The following is an 18942-nucleotide window of genomic DNA, read 5'->3' as shown; positions in this document are numbered from 1 at the left end:
TAATATCAATACAGTTGTCCTAAAGATAATTAAGAAAGAGTGAATGTGAAAACTCATTTTTCAATATTCATCATCAGCTAAGAGCTATAAATAAGGACTTACAGACAAGCATCAGCAAGCATCACAACAAATAAAATACCATCAAAGCAGAACAACTGCAGTCATACTATCTGGGACGTGATAAACATTACTGAAAAAGTGATTTTATTTCTGCAATCTTGAAGACATGTGAAGCATTAATTTTTGTAACATTTAAAATTTGCTAAACAGGGCAACCTAAGCCATACAGATATTTTGACATACACTTGGTCGTCTAACTTTCTATGTGACATTTCATGCACTTTTTTCTAATCAGATTTATTATAAAAAAGATTTAATGTAAATACTAAACTTCTGCACAACTTTCTTAAGCTGTTATGCAACAAGCTGGATTTCCTTTCATTATAAAAACCTTACAAGTGATTTTCTTCTGTAGCAAAGAGGTTTCATGCAATTATATGTGTAAGTATGCTGTAATGAATAAAATGCCAAAATATACCTGTAAGGCAGCCTCCTCAAGTATCTCTAGATCTTCTTCAAACTCATTACCTGCTGTAAAAATATAAACACACTTTTTAAATAACAATAATGTTGACATTTATTTATATATTAGAATGTGAAATTCAGTTCTTTTTAGCGAAGCCTTTTATATTACAAAATTTAAGTTTGCATCATGATGTCTAACAGGGTTGAAACAGCAGTTAAAAGATTAATATTTTCAAGTTACATGGAAAACATGCAGTACTGTGTAGTTTAGTGCACAAGCAAATCAACATGTTACACAAAATAAAAACATAGTACTCATCTTCTTATATCAAGACAGTATGTCTGGCAAATCTTTGGATGTGAAAAGATGCTTTCAGAAAAAGATTCTGAGAAATCAGTATGGTTTCTGGGAAGCAGTAGCTGTAAGTATGCATCACCTGCTCCTTTTTAAGAGTTTACACTAGTAACAAGATTTTAAACCTGATAAAATCCACACAGGTTTTTACACTGATTAAAACATAAAATTCAAATACATTCTATTATACAATATTTCTTTCTCACAAATACAACTGAAAATGTCTGATTCCCAGGCTAAGAGAATTGCCAAACACAGTCTTTTAACAGAAAAATAACACAGATAACATTACTGTATTTCTACTCTCTCTCAAAAACATGTGAGACAATTCTACCAGACAGGAAAGAGAAAGACAAAGGAGAAGAATAAATTCTGAAGTAAATGGTAAAGTTAAATATGTTAATCGATTCCACATTGCTGGTTAAGTTAGATCACAGACCAGATCTCTCCAAATATTATTTGAGAATATTCTGAAAGATAAAGTTTTGCCAATATGTGAAGAAATCACTGCCTGGTCCAATCTTCCTCTGGAGCAAAAATTCTTCACATTTTTTCAAAACACTTTTCCCTAATGGCTTTAGAGGAATGCTTACAAAAGTAGTTGTCTACTTGTATACAGAATATATCCACTACAACAATCACTAAAAAGCAAGCTACTTCTTTGTGAAGGACAACCTCCTTCAAGTCAATACACTCTGATAAAGTGTGTGAATAAAGCTGAAGATGAAAGGGTCCCTATAAGGATGCCAGCAACAACCTAACTCTGATATGAACCAGTTCAACCATCTTGTTTCCCTTGACAGAAAGTTCATGCATGAGGTTTCTTACTGTCTTCATTAACATTGCCAGGTTTTAAGAACACTGAGTTGGATGCAGAGGTCTAAAGGGCATCTGGAAAAGGGAATGGGATTGACTTCATGTAGTTTGGGGCAGTGAAGCATAAGATAATAAGCTCAGACTTAGGTATTACAAGCTATTTTCATAGCAAATGGAGGAGAAACAGGCTCCTCCATTGGGTGATTTATTTTTTCTTATATCATAGGACAACATGAACCATCCTGCATATATCTAAATTAACTCTAAAAGAAGGTTAAGAGCTACTAACAGATACAGATGCCCAACTTCTAACTGGCAAAGTTAAGGCATTTTAAGTTGCTAATTATTTTGTCAAGTGAGCCTTCTTCTTAGGTTACCTTTTCTAGCCTGTATGCATCCACACATAGAGCAAAGGTAAAATTGTCAAAATTATAAAATAAACTATGAAAAGTCTAATAAAAAGGGCCCCCCTATGTGCACACATCACAAAACAGTCTTTTACGATTGTTCAGGTTTTTCTTAAAGGACACTCCATTCCATGAATAAGATGATCTTACCCTACTAATACAGTATTTTTAAAGAAACTACTTCATTTTCATCAGAAGGTAAAAGATACATAATCTAGCAAGCAATAAAGAAAAACTATTCTGATACCAAGGCACTGAGATGTTGCTCTAGAAAACTGCATTTTTAGCTTTTTCTAAAACATCAAACAGAACACTTAAACACAAAATTACAGACAAATGAAAAATGTCTTAAAAAGGCTGCATAGTGGTTTTCGTTTGCAAGTACTACAACTGCTTTCTTTAATTAATCAGTTTGTTTATTTATAAGGTCCAGTGGTCTTGCAAGAGAAACAACACACATACTTGTCATTATCAGCAATGGTGTCAGGAAAATGATCAGATGAATATATTTTAATTACTTCTGTACTCAGGAGGCTCTACAAGCAATGCCCCTCTCCCTCCTCTCTTGCATGCTTATCATACACAACCCCTTTTATAGGTGGCTGAGACTGAAGAGGTAACAACTTCAGGTTTTATTTCAGATACTTTCTATCTAAAAGCATATAAAGCCCTTCTACATACAACCTACTTTCCCATCTTCTTTTAGACATTCAAAATCAGAACAAAACAAAAAAACCACTTCAGAGAGAGGTAAAAAGTATTAGAAAATAAAGGAAATAAAGTTAGAAGCGTTTCAATTGCAGCTACTTTTTTTTTTCATAGGAGAACGACAGGATAAATGGGTAGTAGGAATGTCAACAAAACTAAGGAGTTAATGTGGCTGTTTGGAGGCTAAGGGGGCACTATTTAAACAATAGAATTGCCTTACTTTTGAGAGAGAAATACAGATCTACCAGTGCAATTGACGTGCCTATTTAAAACAAAGAAATTTAAAACAAAGAAATATATTTGCACATTCAAACACAAAAGCAAAGTACTGGGTCAAAAAATTCAAATTAGGTTTTGTGGTTATAACTGCACACTGACCAGTGCCCTCCTGCTCATTAATACACACTTCCAGTCCTATTAACAATATTTCAGTTCTCATTTGTGCTCCTAAAATGATCCAAAAGATATCCTGTTACAGATGATGAGCCTGTTTTTCTTTTTCACTACTGGATATTAGGAGACAAAGAGTACAGCTGCATCATTAGGAGTTCTCATGCAATGTCCAGATCAATTTATTTTCATATACTCACATATACCCATTCATTTTAAATTGCATTTGGGTTGCTCTAAACTTTGCTCTAATGTAAATGCATGTAGTATTTTTTGTAATTGTAAAAAAACTCAACTACGGCAGTAAAAGCAACTGTGGCAGAAATATTTCAGGCTGTTAGGTCTTCAGATGCAATGGTCATTTTCAATTTTAAACAAGTAACTTTAAATTTTGCAATTTAATGCTGGAGGTATTCTTTTTCAGAAAGGTGTGGAGTGGGGGGAGAAGAAGTGAAAGAGAAATACAAATAAGATACCTGCGCATCTGTGAAGTACCACAAGAGAACTGTAGGACATTGCTCAGACTTTGATACATTACCTGTGGATGGGGTGAATTGTTCAGATTTAAATGACCTGGTTTTCCTCCACCTCAAATACATATTATGGGAACAGCGTAAGCAGAAAACACCATCACTTTATTACCTTGTTTGATTTAGTTCAGTTTTAAGAATAAATTTCTTATCATAATCTCCAACTAAAAGCAACATTAAGACATATGTAGACACACACAGACACACACATATACTTCAGAAAATCCAAAACAAGGATAAAAAAACAAAGTATGTTCTTTGAGGACTTACCAATAGGCAGTGCTAGATCTTTCTTCATCAAAGCTGCTGCACATGATCCTCCTAAATTTGCCAATTCTTTCTCCAGCTGAATAATACCCTTCAATTTGAAATAAAAAATAATGTCTCAGAAAATAGGATAACGAATGTTTCCCTGACACTATACAAAAAAACTATTGATATACAGATTGCAAAGTACTACATCTTCCAAGCTGTACATATATACATGCCACACAAGCTCAAATTCCTATCTTGTTTAAATGTATTTGTGTTCATAATTTTTTCCCTTCTTCCCTATCTCTAGTTAGAAAGGCAAGGATGGTAAAAAGAATCCATAATTCCCCTTTAGCCACTGAAAATCCTGGAAGATGCCTTTGACATTCTCTCCTTTCTATTTGCACTGGAAAGTTATTTCTTCCCATCAATGCTGCTGTTATGAGAAGACTCCTTTCCCTCCCACCAGACTTGTCACTGAAAACGCCTGAGTGTCTCCCCATCAGTATCTTTCAACCTTGTTTGCAAGACAAAACAGAAGAGACCATGCACACAGTTTTCAAACACATGGCAGGAAAGAGCCTGGATGCAAGGAATAGGAGAGTAGTAAGGCCAGGCAGGTTGTAGCTACTTTTTAAGCCCTACAGAAATGTATTTTATGTTTTCCCTTCAACTTCTCCCAGCAACATGCAGGCACAACCTCTTTTACTCTGCTCACAAAAAGGTACTGACACACCAGCTTTAACTTTTAAAGATATCTGTGGGTGATTCAGAATACCTCTGATACATGCTTCTCATAGAGGAAAAAAAACCAACATAAAAAACCAGTGGGGAAATGGGGAACTTATTATACTATCACAGACTAGTTTATTATCTATAGCATTTTAAAATCCGATTTGCTGCAGGCCAGTGAGACCATCATAGCTAATAATCTCATGGTATATTTTATAATCTGGTATGTTACAAAATTCAAAAGAATCTCATATTTTAAAAACCTGATTTAGCTTGAGCAGAACCCAGGAATAAAATGAGATAAATCTTCTGTGAGGGCTGTGTAAGCAAGATGCAGACCTTAAGAAGTTCACATGAAGAAAGAGGCCCAAAGACTCCCAAGACAATGGAAGAGATTTATTATAAAGCCTATTAAGTACTTTCAGTAATCTCTTAAAATAAACCAAAATAAAGCACTGGCCCAGCTACATGAAGAAATGTTATCTTCCTTTAGCAACAGGGAAACTGGAAATGGCTCATGTCCTTAAAGGTAAGATGTGGTGACCATTGTGCAAAATCTCAGGTAGTCTAAATCAAAACAGTATTTCCAGGGACTCTGAGAGTTCAAGTATGAGTGAAAACTGAAAAAATAACGCAAGTTTGTCATCCAATAATTGTCTGTGACAGTAAAATATGAATGATGTGACCTTATAGCAACCTTCTAATATCCGAAAGGGGCCTACAAAAAAACTGGGGTAGGGATTTTTGCATGGGTGGTAGTGAGAGGACATAGCATCTTGGTTTAAAACTTTAAGAGGGAACATTCAGGTTAGACATTAGGAAGAAATTCTTTCTTTTTGGGTGGTGAGGGTTGGGTTTCTTGTGAGGGTGGTGAGACACTGGCACAGGTTGCCCAAGGAAGTTGTGGCTGCCCCCTCCCTGGAAGTGTTCAAGGCCAGGATGGATGGGGCCTTGCGCAATTTGGTCTGGTGGAAGGTGTCCCTGCCCATGCAGGGGGGTTGGAACTGGATGATCTTTAAGATCCCTTCCAATCCAAATCATTCTATGATTCTGTGAATCCTTTGGATTTATGGTGGAAGACTAGATCAGGATTTAAAGAAATTTTATAACACACTGACAAATCATGCTAGGTATTTGCAGACTGTCACAATTATTGAAACAAAACAAATATAAAGCCATTCCAATAATGTTCTGAGTAAAGAATTACAAAAAAAAATGATGCCTGTGACAAGAAACATTGAACACATATGAAATTAATTTTAAATATTTTGTTAATATTATTTAATCCGAAGTGGAAAAACAACTATTCTCACCAAGAAACCTGGCTTTATAGAAGACAATTAATTAAATACAGCAATTGTAGCCACTTTATTTTTCCTTACCTCATCAGATCCTGGACTAAATTCATATCCAATTGCATAACATTTGAAACCATAAAAGCAAGCCTTTTCATCTTTTACATAGTCTGATGCAGTCTCCAGAGAAAAAAGAGCTTCATTTCCTTATAGGAAGTAAGAAGATACACAAAATAAATTCTTTAAAAATGTTCATATGTCTTGTCTTTTCTTACGTTTATTCTGCATGAGCATATATGAAAACCTACACTTTTTAAGTAACATGTAAAGGAAAACCACAAATAGCATACAGATCAACCTTTTAAACAAGAAACCTAGCATAAGCAGAAACAGCTGATGTACAACCAGTGATTCATAATGAACTCTTGCCAGCTTGAAGATACTTCTGGAATTTGTTTTTCAAGATAATTTTGCAGAAAAATCAAACATTACTAGAAATTACTGCAGTGTCTATTACCTGGCAATACTAATACCATGGTAGGCCATCCTGAAGATCCAGAGAATTTTTTCAGTTCTATCCATGAATTAAGGTTCTCATGAACAGAAGCATGCTTTGGTCCAAATCCCAGACTCTGTGCAATTCTGACAGGAATTAGTAAACGAAGAACATCCTCAGACTGAGCAGTGCCACACTGAGTGTCAAACTCTATTGTTATCCACCTGACACATTCAGGAAAAGTCACCTAAAACAAAACAACAGTAAAATTATGCTCAAGTTGGGGGTTGTGGAGGATTTTTTACATTTAATTCTTCATTTCTATTTTGTTTTAACTTTCTAGGCTGGGAAAGTGATTCAATTATGTAAATCTGCACAGTTGTTTTGATACGATTTAGATTGACATCAACCTAATTTATTCCTTCCAATTCAGATACACCTGAAATGCTTTTCACCTTACTGAATTATAATTATGTATTACAGCTTATATTCAGATTAAGTATTTTAACTTAAGATTTCACTTTGAAACTCTGCAGAGGATCATTATGCAAAATAACCACCAACTACTACTATAAACATTTAATCCTCAAGTAACTTTTTAAATGCACAAACACACTCAATATATGTTTCTGCACTCCTAGAAAAGCACACAGAAGTTGAATCACACTTGCAGTACATGTGAATATGGCTTGCAGTGCAATAGCATATAGCTACAGAAATTCAAAGGTAGCAACTACTATGTCTAAGGCTCCAGATAAGCTTCATAAACTTTTAGAACAGTAGTAAGAATCATTCCTTCAGGAAGTTCATACAATTACTACATTTCTACCTTTTCTGCAATTACCTTGATGTCTTACAGGACAAGCAAGTGGAACAGTAATTACTGACCTCCTCAAGCTCTTCCTTGTTTCCAGGTTTGCTACCTCTAGATTTACAGTCATGGAGTCAATATAACTACAGAAATCACTGTATTTCAAGAACTGAAACATAGGATTTCTCTCTCTAATATACAGTTTATGGCTAGAAAAAACACTGACTTTACTGATGTTGAGGAAAATCTGGTTTTACTGCAACAGTCACCTATACAAGGGAAAATGAATTCTACACAAAACAACTTCACAAAATTCTGAGGACTTTAGAGACTTCTGAGATGCCAAACCCTAGTAAATTGGTCCAAGTAAAACTAATTAAAGAAGAATTTTGATAGATCAGCAATACCCAGCACAGGGATCCCTACACTATAATGCATATTAATTTGACTAGAATAGATGTTAAGTATTTTTACAAAGCATTGTTTTAGGACTAGATAATGAGATGTAAACTGAGATGTAATCAAATAATGTATACATAAAGATTTCCAACTTCCACAGTCTCAAATACTACAGCAAAGCAACTGTGCATGACATTAGGAAAATCTGAGCAAATTTAGAGACTTACAGTAGATACCTGCATTACGGTGTTAAACTACACTAGTTTCTACTAGAACTTCACTATAGTCACTGGACACAAGTTTCTGCAGAAAGCTGTTTGCTATCTCCCACATTAGACAACATGAATTATCATCTATAGGAACATTTTTTTTCAGAGAGTAAATGTTGACAAAACAAAACCCAAAACAAAACAAAAGCTTTTAAGAAACTGTACACAGACTTAGAAGGTGCTTACCTTGTAATGTGTAACACAGGCAGGTTTATAGGGATGCTCACTTTCTACAACAGCATAGTGATTGGAGGTAGTACAAGCTGAAAGCCCTTGCTCCGGTTGGTTCCCAGTGGTGCTGTCTGTAGACTGATTTGGATTAAAGGCTGGAGGGGCATATTTCTGATTCAGAACAGCCACCGAGGGAAGTAACTGTTGTACAAGGCCAAAGACCTCAACAGCAACCTGTAGCATAACACCACACATTCATGACTGGGGGAAAACAACGCTCACAAACTTGTATTTCTCTACATTGGTTCTGTATATTCTCAGAATATGACTACCACAATTCACTCATCTGTTTTCCAATTCTGTGTCTAGGCAATTGTGACAGAAAAATCATCACTAAATTAATCTCAACTACTCCTAGAGACTTGCCAAAACTGAAAAAAAATCTGTATGCAACTGAGAGATACCTTCACGAAAACACATTCTCTAATAAGAAGCGATAACATTCACAATTAACATGAGTTGAGAGAAAGCAAACACTGTACTGAAGTCATATTGCAGTTATACTTTGTTTTAAAACATCAGTACTGTTTTTTTTTTTCAAATATTCAAGATTTTCATGCACGTAGTGTTAAGTTCATGACTATCTTCTGTAATCTTCATGACCTTTTCAAACTAAAAGGACCCTTCTATAAGCAAAACATTTGGTTCTAAATTCCAGCTCATCACAGTAACAAGGGAACTAAAAGTTGAAACTATTTTAATGAAATGAATTTGTTAGATTTTAAGTGACCTGTCCTCTCCTGTCCCCTTTTAAAAGGAGTTAGAAGACAGCTTGCAGTTCCTGAAAAAAACAATATAAGGCAACAATGCATACTACCTAAGGATTAATGACATTTAAAAAATCTAATAATAGATTCCATGACTGTTCCAGACCAGGCACATGGAAGAATGCTCTGCCACTGACAATTAAGCACATTTTTATTTAAAGCTGAAGTCTTCCTATCTCTAAATTTAATAATGAAAATGAGCAGTTACCACTGCTTTGTATAAAAACATCTCATTCTATCATTATCAACCAATGAGTCATAAACACAGATCCTTCTAGACTTCTGTACTTTCCTATTGTTAAGCCTGTCATCTCTCCCCCTGCTTCCTTAAAGTATTTCTTTTCATAATGGCTTTAAATTAAGAGAGCAATTTTTAAACAATGAACTGTTTTCAAAATTGACCCTTGGAAAATTCATGAGTAACATGGTGAAATATAAACTACTAATTCATAAAATCTTAAGAAATCAAGAAATTCAGATTTTCACAGTAAGACTTCTTGTAACATTTGAAAATTTCTTCAAGGATTCAGGAGCATACCTTGGGAATGGCTGCTGCTACTGGTCCTATGTAGGCTATTATGAGGGGAAGCAGCATTGAAAACAGACTGGAAGAGCTGAGTAGTTCTGGAATGTCTTCAGCTAGACAAAGACAATTACAACACAGGCATTAATAAATGCACCATAGTTCAAAACCCATCTTACTTTTCTGGTTTGATTCTTGGAGTTAAACTAGTTTATAAACCAGTTTTTCTTCAAATTATTTTCATTGTATAGGCATTATCAAACTCTAAACCTGCAAAGTTCAGCTGTGATAAAAGTGGCATTGGTCTCTGTTAAATGGTCTGGTCTCTGTAAAAAAATTTCTTCCTCTTGGAGAATAGTTTTATTGCATTTTTTGACATTTTGTGAAATAATTCATACTTTCTATAGTATAAAAGCTATCACAATAAGCTTCTCTTAGCCCCCTAAATCAATTTCCATAGCATCCTTTATGTAATATTCTGGACATTTTGACTAGAATGGCAGAAGATACTAGCTTAAAAGCATACAGTTTTAAGGCTAATGCCTGTATTTCTCAAAAATGGATGTTTAAGTGCTTAGAAATACATCACATTCAGCAGTCTCCCTGATTACCACCACTGTGCAAAACATACTATAAAATTTGGAACTGACCTATCACAGCAAATGTTTTGGAGTCAATAAAGAATCCTAGCAGCTTTAACGTGATACCTGCTGAGCTGACAAGCAAATTTATAGAGGTATTGCTTATGATATCTCAACTGCAACTCAGTGACTCAGGAAGTTACTCACTTTGATACCTGAAGTAATAACAGACTAGAAAAATTTTCTTCAAAAAGCAGAAGAGAAATAATTTTACATCACTAATATTCTACTATTATTTCCTGCTAACCAAGAAAGAAGTTTCAAAAAGTGTATTTTGGAAGTCAATTTTCAAAAGCCTTACCATCTACAGCAAGAGCCCTGTGCAACAGGTCTTTGGCTGCTCGTACAACAGCACTCACAACAGAAAGAGCCCTGCTACAATTTTTATCTTCTTCATTAGCTTTGTTCAAAAGCTGTGATTGCAGATCTCCATCATACTCACTCCTGAATGGTGGATAAATTAAAGTAAGGTCACAAATCACAACATTATACTAGAAAAACCATGACAGAATGATTTTTGACAGAATAAAACAATAATAGTTTTATTTTTATTTAGCAGAAAAAATGAAAAGCTTGCTTCTGAAATGTTTGTTTTGACTAGCTGTCTTTCAAACCACAGAAATGCATAAATTCCTGTGTTCTTCCTAGCCTAACCATGTTTCTTGATAAAGAGACTAATACTAAATGCAACACAGAAATGAGTAAAATTCTTGCAATGGATATTTCTGCAGTGTCATAACTAGTAAAAAGATTTTCCATCCTTGTTCCAAAGCTTTATTTTGGTTTTGAAATACAGCCTTAGGCTTACTCATATGCTGCAGCTTTTCCTTTGAAACCCACTCTGTATGTCAAATTAGGATCTGCTAAATATTACTCACAACACTATTTCAATAGGCATAAAAAAGATCTGGTTTTATTTGCTTTTTCAAAGCATCTGAATGATGAACTAATTCAAGTTCTCAGTATGATAATGATTCAGATTTCACACCGATAAGCAAAATCACTTAGTCAGTATTTAAAGCAAAATCCCCCTTTCTGCAATCTCATTTGGATTACTTATGTTTGTCCAGAAAAAATTGATTGTTCAGACCTTCATAACAGATATTAAGATTCCAGGACTGTCAGCTCAGAATGCTCAAAAATGTTACTTGGACAAGTTCAGAGAACAACAAGGATACCTGTACTTCTTTATAACTTAAGTTAACCACTCTCACAAAAAGATTTAAATTTGTTGTCTGGTGGGTATTTTTTTGTTGGTTTTTTTTGTTTGTTTGTTTGTTTTGTTTTTTGTTTTTGTTTTTTTTTAGCCTCCTATATGACATATTTAAAGCAGTAAACAATGGACCTCTTAAGAGAGGTCAACCATCAAATCTTCTGTCAAGTCAAAGAAAAAAATAAAATAAATCTAAAACAAGCCTTGAAGAGGCACCAATGAAACTGATGTCCTGAGAACTATCTTCACTCAGTAACTTTTGTCTGAAACTACACTGGGAGAATATGATATTGCTGTTAAAGAAGCTCTTTCCTCAAACACACTCCAGATGCATTTATTTTTGTTACTTCTCAAAAAGAGCACTACAGTTGCTTTATCACACAAACCTGTAATAGAGGATCTGTGGAATTTGTCCTCGTGTTTGGTTTGTGCCATTACTGCTCAGACTGCATGTACTGTATGTAAATGTGACACCATCTGGACACTGAACTGTGGTCATTCCCCCATCTCCATTGGCAGTTCGGCTTCCGTAATTCCTCAAACGAACTGCATATTTCACATTTTCCTTAAAAAGGAGAGCCAGAAACAGTGAGCAGGATAAAATAAGTACACAAGTTAAACTTCATAACATTTCATAATATTAATACTGTAAAAGTATTAATGTCAAAACTCTGAAAAGTCCTTTAAAGCACTCTGCAAATGAAACGAACGGAACAAGATCCAGCATGTAACGAAAACCAAAGCTGTTCTGTGTTCCCAAACTGAAGACCATAACTTCAGTAAAATATTACTTCTAATTACTTGAAGGTAGCCAAGGCAACAAGAAAATGTGCTACCAAACTGCACACACAAAAAAGTTTCATATTCGAAAATATTCTAAATTACTAAGCAATTACAGTCTATCTTGTGCTATTAAAAAAATGAAGATTTTTTTGCTGCTGGTATTTGAACGTTTCAGTTGCAGGGTCAAATTGAAAATTTTTATAGCAAACATATCAAGATTAATTCATAAATGTCTACATACAAAAACATGATTTACGTTGAACATTCTGGGTTTTGTTATCTGAAGAAGTCATGAAACCTACACATGCACACATGAAACCTATACTTCTTCTATTTACCTTCAGTGGCACAACTTTGTCAAGTCTGATTTCAGCTATGTCACTGGGAGAGTCATCTGTGGTGTAAGTTCCTTTAACCAATTCTAGAGATGTCCATCTGTGAGAATGAGTTGAATCTCCAGTATGATCACTCTGATTCAAAGAAACAAAGTAATTTTAATCACTCAACTGTGCCATTTGTTTTCTTGTACACAGCATTACAAATAAAACAAAGCTGAAAAACCTGCTGAGAGCCAGAGAAGTTTTTATGCTACAAAAGGAAATTACTGAGCAGAGAAGCTAATTTTGCATAGCAATCTGTGGTTGCCCTTTGGAAGAGACTAGAACAGCTGGTTGAAGTGAATAATTGGCTGTAAAAGAATGGAAGTCTGTCATCATTGCAAAACCACAAGTTTTAAGCTTATTTTAAGAGAGTACTTGAACAACTTATGAAACATCTGTACCTACAGCCTGAACATGATGATAGGCTGCCTTCCTTCAAATTTTGGTTTAAAATGTTTTAACTTGGTCCCCCTTATTCCTTAACTTTCTTTCACAATTTAAAGAGAGATAACTAGTAGTAATTTACATTTAGTTCCAGTAAGTGAAATGTCAATTATACTTCAAAAATTATGTGTAATGAAGGAAGATGTCAAGACCATAACCAAAATAAGGACCCTACTGGATACAGTATACAGCTTGCTATACCACAAAAATCACCACCACAAGCAAACAAAAAAAAACCCTGCTACCACTGCTTTAGTGGTAACTTAGACTGTATAAGAATATTACAGTATTACTTTGTAATACACATTATGAAAAAACTGAGATTAATTTTGTTCAAACTATTTTTCAAATGTAGTACTTACATCATCAACTAGTACTTCCAACTCATACTCATGAATTCCCCCTCCACCATAAACAGAAAATCCTACTACAACTACACCAGGTTTGTCGACAGAGAAGCATATTGCATCAGGGGATCCATTTCCAGTATTCCAGCTTCTTCCCTGACTTGTTTTAGTGAAACGGTTTGGAGTGGATTTGACAGAATGGAGAGAGTTGAGCCCATCAACCTGTAAGAAAGTTAAAGATAAGCAAGAGAAAAAGTTAACACTTAGGCTAAACACTAGCTAATTCTAAATAAAGCAAAGTTAAGTAAATTAAATTAACAGATTTTCAACTGGGTAAATTTTAAGTCATCTGATAAAACATAAGAGATGCCACTACTGACACTTGTATTAAATATTGGCTCAAAAGAAAACACAATTTCTGGTAATTAGGAATTAACCAGGTATAATATATAACCTGTTTCCTTACTTTTTCAAGCATTTAAATACACATTTCATAGCATGACTTAACATGAAAGAAAGCTAAGATAGCTAAAAAGAGTTACATATTTCTGTCTTGATCAGAGAAATAAACAGTCAAAATCAGAGGAAATAAACAGTTCTTACCTAATAGTTAAAACACCTTCAATCAAGTTGTTTGCAAAAGTTAGGTTCTTTCAGTTAAAAAAAAAAATCTTCTAATAGTATGCAGATTGTGGTACTTCTTTAGTGAAACCAAATAAATTTCTATGCTTTACTGACACAGTTCCACAAAAGGGAACTTCTGTGGTTACGTATCTCTGGACTTCAGAAAGTTGAACTCAGTAACACTTGATTTTTAAACACCAAAGTAAACAAACTGTAAATATTCTAATGAAATATTGTAAGTATATTTTAAAAGAATGCATATGTTATTTAACAATATATAAAGAAAGGAGTAAGGAATATCTTAAATAGACAGAAGGAGGACACTGCATAAACATTACTAATTCTGACAGGCAATTGAAAGCACAGAGGGTTAGAACTCAAGAGGCACGGATGATACTGCCAGAGGCACACAGATGCTCAGGCGTGGCATTGCTTCCAGAGAGCACTGAACAAACACACTTTGAGTGTGTACATGCAAAGACATGCATGAAAGAAGAACGGTACTCCAAACAAAATTGCTATTTTTTAACCACTTCACAGTATTCTTAAGCCCTAATGAAACAGTTAACCAACAGTACTTCCTTAATACAACGTACACATTTTTCAAACAATGTTAAACATCCGAAAGCTAATGAGACCTCAAGCACCTGTGCAAGATGTCCATACCTATAATAATTGCCATCACAGCCTGTATCACATTCTTAATAGACTTATTATAAAAGACTTGTAGCAATGATTTTATAGAAGCTTTACCTCAGATCCTAGTGCTGATGCTGTAAGCTCGCTGACAATACTAGCAAGCAGCCCACAAGTATTAGAAACCAGATGTGAAGAGAAAAGTTCATTTTCTCGTCTAAGGCTGTTTCGGACTGGTAAAACAACAATGACCAACATCTTCTCCAGGACTTCCCGAAAGCTTGTCATCCCAGAAACATTTTCTTCGCTCTACATTATAAAGAGAAAAAAAAAATCAGTGGCTTCTTAAAAATAAGAAATATAGAGGTTAAAAAATAATTAAAACTTCTCAAAGTGATCATTATATGAATTCCTTGGTCAAAAAAATGGTTTCATTTTCCTAATTTCCAGAATGAGGTGGCACTGACTTCGCTTATTGCATTGAAGGATATATGTGTCCTTCTCATAGGGGACTTTCTTACGGTCCTCCTTGCCATAGTATTGATAAACCTGTGTTAGAATACAATAGTTATATAGGTGCTCATGGTATTCTTCATATTGTTGTCTTCCACGTTGTCTAAAAAGAAACACAGCTTTTTGGCATTAATGGTAGCTAAGTCTTCCGTGCACACAGATAAAATAAAACCAGTGGTGGGATGCTTATGAAAACAGTGGGTTTTAGGCAGTCAAGACTGTGAAACAAATGTAAGCTTAGACATCTAACGTATCTTCTACTTAGCAGTGACATTCATATTGAAGTCATTCTAAAGAAAGAAAGAAAGAAAGATGAAAATAAACTCTACAGACAGAAATTGAAGATTTTTCTCTCTCACCATTTTGTCCCTCAAAAATATCCTAGTAGTGAACAGGTAGCAAAGAAAACCAGGTCAAACAAACCTGTACAGAAATCTGCACAGGACTGTATCTTAAGCAGCAAAGAGGCAGTTGTATCCAGGATGGAAATACTACATTTGCATGTAAATAGCTTTCTGTCAGTTCTTAATTTGTCAACTTGTGCAGGTGCTTTCTACATCTGTGAAAACCTTTAGCATAATAGCCTGCAGGAGCACGTTCCACAGCTTAATTGCAGCTACCTTCTGAACTTACCTTTTGCTAAGATCTCTGGTTGTTCAGAAGTTTTGGACTGAACAGTTGTATTATGTTTAATTTTCATCCATCATTGACAATTTCATAAGAACTTACCTCCCTGTCTTCTAAAGTGAAGAATAATATTTAGCAGTTCCATATCTTTGAGTATCACCTCTACCCTTTTTTATTCAATATATTCTGGAAAAACAGAACTGCAAAAATACAGCATTCAAGAGCCCTTAGGGAATTGTTTTAATAACCTTTGATAGAATTACATGAACTGTGCTTCTCTTGTGCACCCACTTGCTGACCTCCTTAAAAACTCCAATTAGAGACATAACTTTTTTTTACCAACGCTGTGTTAACTCTTCCTTAAAACCAATTAATCTATTCACATGTTCATTCTTGGCATCACATGAAAAAGCCAAAAACTGTTGCAGAAAACTTTGCAAGAGAAGATAGCTCTGAACTGTATTTCTGCCAATTTATTAGTCCCAAATAAATAAGAATGATATTTGTTCAGGCATTCTCCAAACAAGCAATGGGACGTTTCAGACTGAAAGATGAAAATTGGGTTAAATAAGCTTCTGAACCAATCCTCTTAGAAAGAAAACACTCAGGCAAATTAAGTTTCACCCTTATAAAGCCAAAACTTCAACTTATGAGACTGTTTTTTGCTGCAAAGCAAAACAAACAGTAAAATTTTTAGAACGTATCCTGACCTGACTCAGTTTCTCCATGTGTGCAACCAAAAGAGGAAAACGATGGGCAAGAGCAGAGTCATTCTCAGTGCTGACTTGTTTGACCATTGACCGCAGCAAGGCCTCTCCGTCATAGGCGATGGGGAAGATGGAGGTCAGCTTCACTGACGTGTGGCAGAGGGCAGACATAACAGCAGCAAGAAGTCTGCTACTGGAGGTTTTGAAGTTTGCTTCCTGGATGTCCTAAAAATATAGATACAAAAAAAAAAAAAAAACCAAAATATAAAATATAAAAGGAAAAAACAAAAAGGCGTTGTTGCATTTAAAGTAAATGAGGGAGAAACTACTTTTGAAAGGAACTTTTGTTTTACAGTAAATATAAAAATAAGTTAGATAAGGAATTTCATGTACTGTTAGCTTTTCTGTGAGTTTTACATTATCTTCTCTTAAGAGATTCCATTTGGATCTTTTAAATCGGAGTAATTAAAACTCATTGGTTGGCACTTTTAAAAATAATAAACCCTTCTGAAAATTGGCACCCTTTGAAGACAAAGCACTTAAAATAATTAAATAAAAATTTTCTTAGAGTAATACATTTAATAACTGGTTCTTCCTTTAATTTTTTTGATAAATGAATTTTCCTGCAAAGAAAGATATTACTTCTATTTCACTGCAACCAATGCAACTAAATTGTTAAAACCCAAGCAAGATACTTTTAAGAAAGTTGTTTATTGCAGAATATTATCAGTTTTGTACTTTGCTCAATCAGAGCATTGCTGTAACATTTAATGATGAGAAATTACTCAAGTATTAGTGATGATGATAAAAACATGCCATGTGTATGCTCCTAAGAAATGTGCAGCAGGAGTAATTGCATACAAGGCACGGCCTCAACACTGAAAAATCAAGGTGTTGACAGTTACCAGCACTATAGATTTTACTCATTGTCTCAGAGAGGATCTTTCTGCTGAGACACTGAAGTTTGCAGCACTTGGACATGTTTTAAAAAATAAAACTCAATTATTAAAAAAAACAAACCACAGCAAAATTCAAGTTGCAAATCAGAATAAACACCAAAAAAACCCCACCAGGAATAAAGGTTTTTAATACTGCTTGGCTTCTCTTTGAATAAAAGGTAAGGCTAAGTTTTAATATTTACTTGGGTCATTTTCACGTACCTGGTCCAAACAATTCAGTAGGTCACAGAGACATGCCCACTGCAGAGCTGGTGTTGGATAAAATGAATGAAAGCAAGCTGTGAAGGTATTATGGCATTCCTGAAGAACAGCTTCTAAAAGACTCAGGGGCTGACTGAGATATCCTTGTGGATCATTGTCCAACTTGATCATGCAATGATCAACTCCTTCAGATAAAATTTTTCTCAGCAAGGTCCTGGTTTTTCCAATGCAATCTGCTAATTTGCTGGTTTCTTCTACAACTGCCTTAGCCGTAGCTAAAAGGTGACAAAGAGGAGCATTAAATGTAAGTAAAGGAAACATTTTCCTATTAAAAAAATGCAGATTTTACATGCAAATGAAACAACTAGAATTCAGCAACGCTGATCTATATTCAGTGAAGTTAATTTCACAAGGACAACATTGACAAGTGTTAAATTACAATGAATAAATCTGAACAACAGGAACTTCTAATTTTCTGGTCTTTAATAATATATGCTGTACTTCAATATGAGCATTGTTAAACTACAAGCATGAGAAACAGAAAATGTCTTTCAAGTTTAAATTGGGCTTACTGCCAAGGCACCTACTATGTATAGAAATGGGGAAAAAAGAAGATAAAATAGTCCAAAAGAACAACTCAACTGTCAAGCCAAACAAGAAATTAGCTTTAAAATACACACAAATTCCAGTGTAAACATGTAGTATTGGACACTTGATTATGGAGATGGTTACACATATCCATTTTCTGACAACAAGTCTCTGAATTCCTCCAATAAAACCATTGGTATAAGCAATATCATCTTACAGCACACCCTGCAAGAATGCTTAGGATCAAATTTTGAATGATCTATAGATTATTATTTACTCATAAATATGAAACAAGTGCATTAGGAGAGATACCTGATATTGGGTATATTTCACAGGTATAGACTCTCAGCAACCTCAGACAGCACGTGCCCACAAAACGCAACCTTTCTAAATCTAAAAGAGTAGCAGTGTATTGGAATCCTTTAAGTCCACGAAGTTCTTCAACTCCCAGCACCAGTGTTGTCCAGCTCCAGTGAAGAATGCTCAATAAAGATTCAAAGCATTCCTATTTAAGAGTATGAAGGATACGAAAGACAGATTTTGTGTTAAAAAGACTGTATTTTCAGCATCAGAATAAAATTAATATCAAACAGGATCTATATCCTTGTTTATTATGACATTTATGTTTATACACATCTACCACAGAACACACAGATCTTACTTGCCTGAGAATAAAAAAATAGCACTGAGAATGCAGAAAATACTTCACTGTAGTACCACGCTAAAAACAATTTATAATGTTTTGAGTGTTAAAAGTCTCAGTTAAGAACTAT

The 18942-nt window shown here is 34.6% G+C and overlaps 1 protein-coding gene across 1 annotated transcript in view; it reads right to left on the bottom strand.

The window, feature by feature from the left end:
• MYCBP2 (MYC binding protein 2) overlaps positions 1-18942 on the bottom strand; it is a 173933-nt gene that overhangs the window by 69844 nt on the left and 85147 nt on the right. Inside the window, exons 31-44 of the mRNA XM_030469141.1 lie at positions 18482-18674; positions 17582-17856; positions 16425-16646; positions 14692-14883; positions 13330-13536; positions 12482-12613; positions 11747-11925; positions 10449-10591; positions 9522-9622; positions 8172-8390; positions 6528-6753; positions 6098-6216; positions 4002-4089; positions 539-591 (exon numbers count right to left, since the gene is read on the bottom strand). Coding sequence (XP_030325001.1) covers positions 539-591; positions 4002-4089; positions 6098-6216; positions 6528-6753; positions 8172-8390; positions 9522-9622; positions 10449-10591; positions 11747-11925; positions 12482-12613; positions 13330-13536; positions 14692-14883; positions 16425-16646; positions 17582-17856; positions 18482-18674 — 2349 coding nt within the window. The remainder of the gene's footprint in view (positions 1-538; positions 592-4001; positions 4090-6097; positions 6217-6527; positions 6754-8171; positions 8391-9521; positions 9623-10448; positions 10592-11746; positions 11926-12481; positions 12614-13329; positions 13537-14691; positions 14884-16424; positions 16647-17581; positions 17857-18481; positions 18675-18942) is intronic.

The sequence above is a fragment of the Calypte anna genome, chromosome 1, assembly GCF_003957555.1.
Source record: "Calypte anna isolate BGI_N300 chromosome 1, bCalAnn1_v1.p, whole genome shotgun sequence".
Taxonomy (NCBI): domain Eukaryota; kingdom Metazoa; phylum Chordata; class Aves; order Apodiformes; family Trochilidae; genus Calypte; species Calypte anna.
Note: the sequence above shows the minus strand (reverse complement) of the source record. Positions and strands in the feature narration are given on the sequence as shown.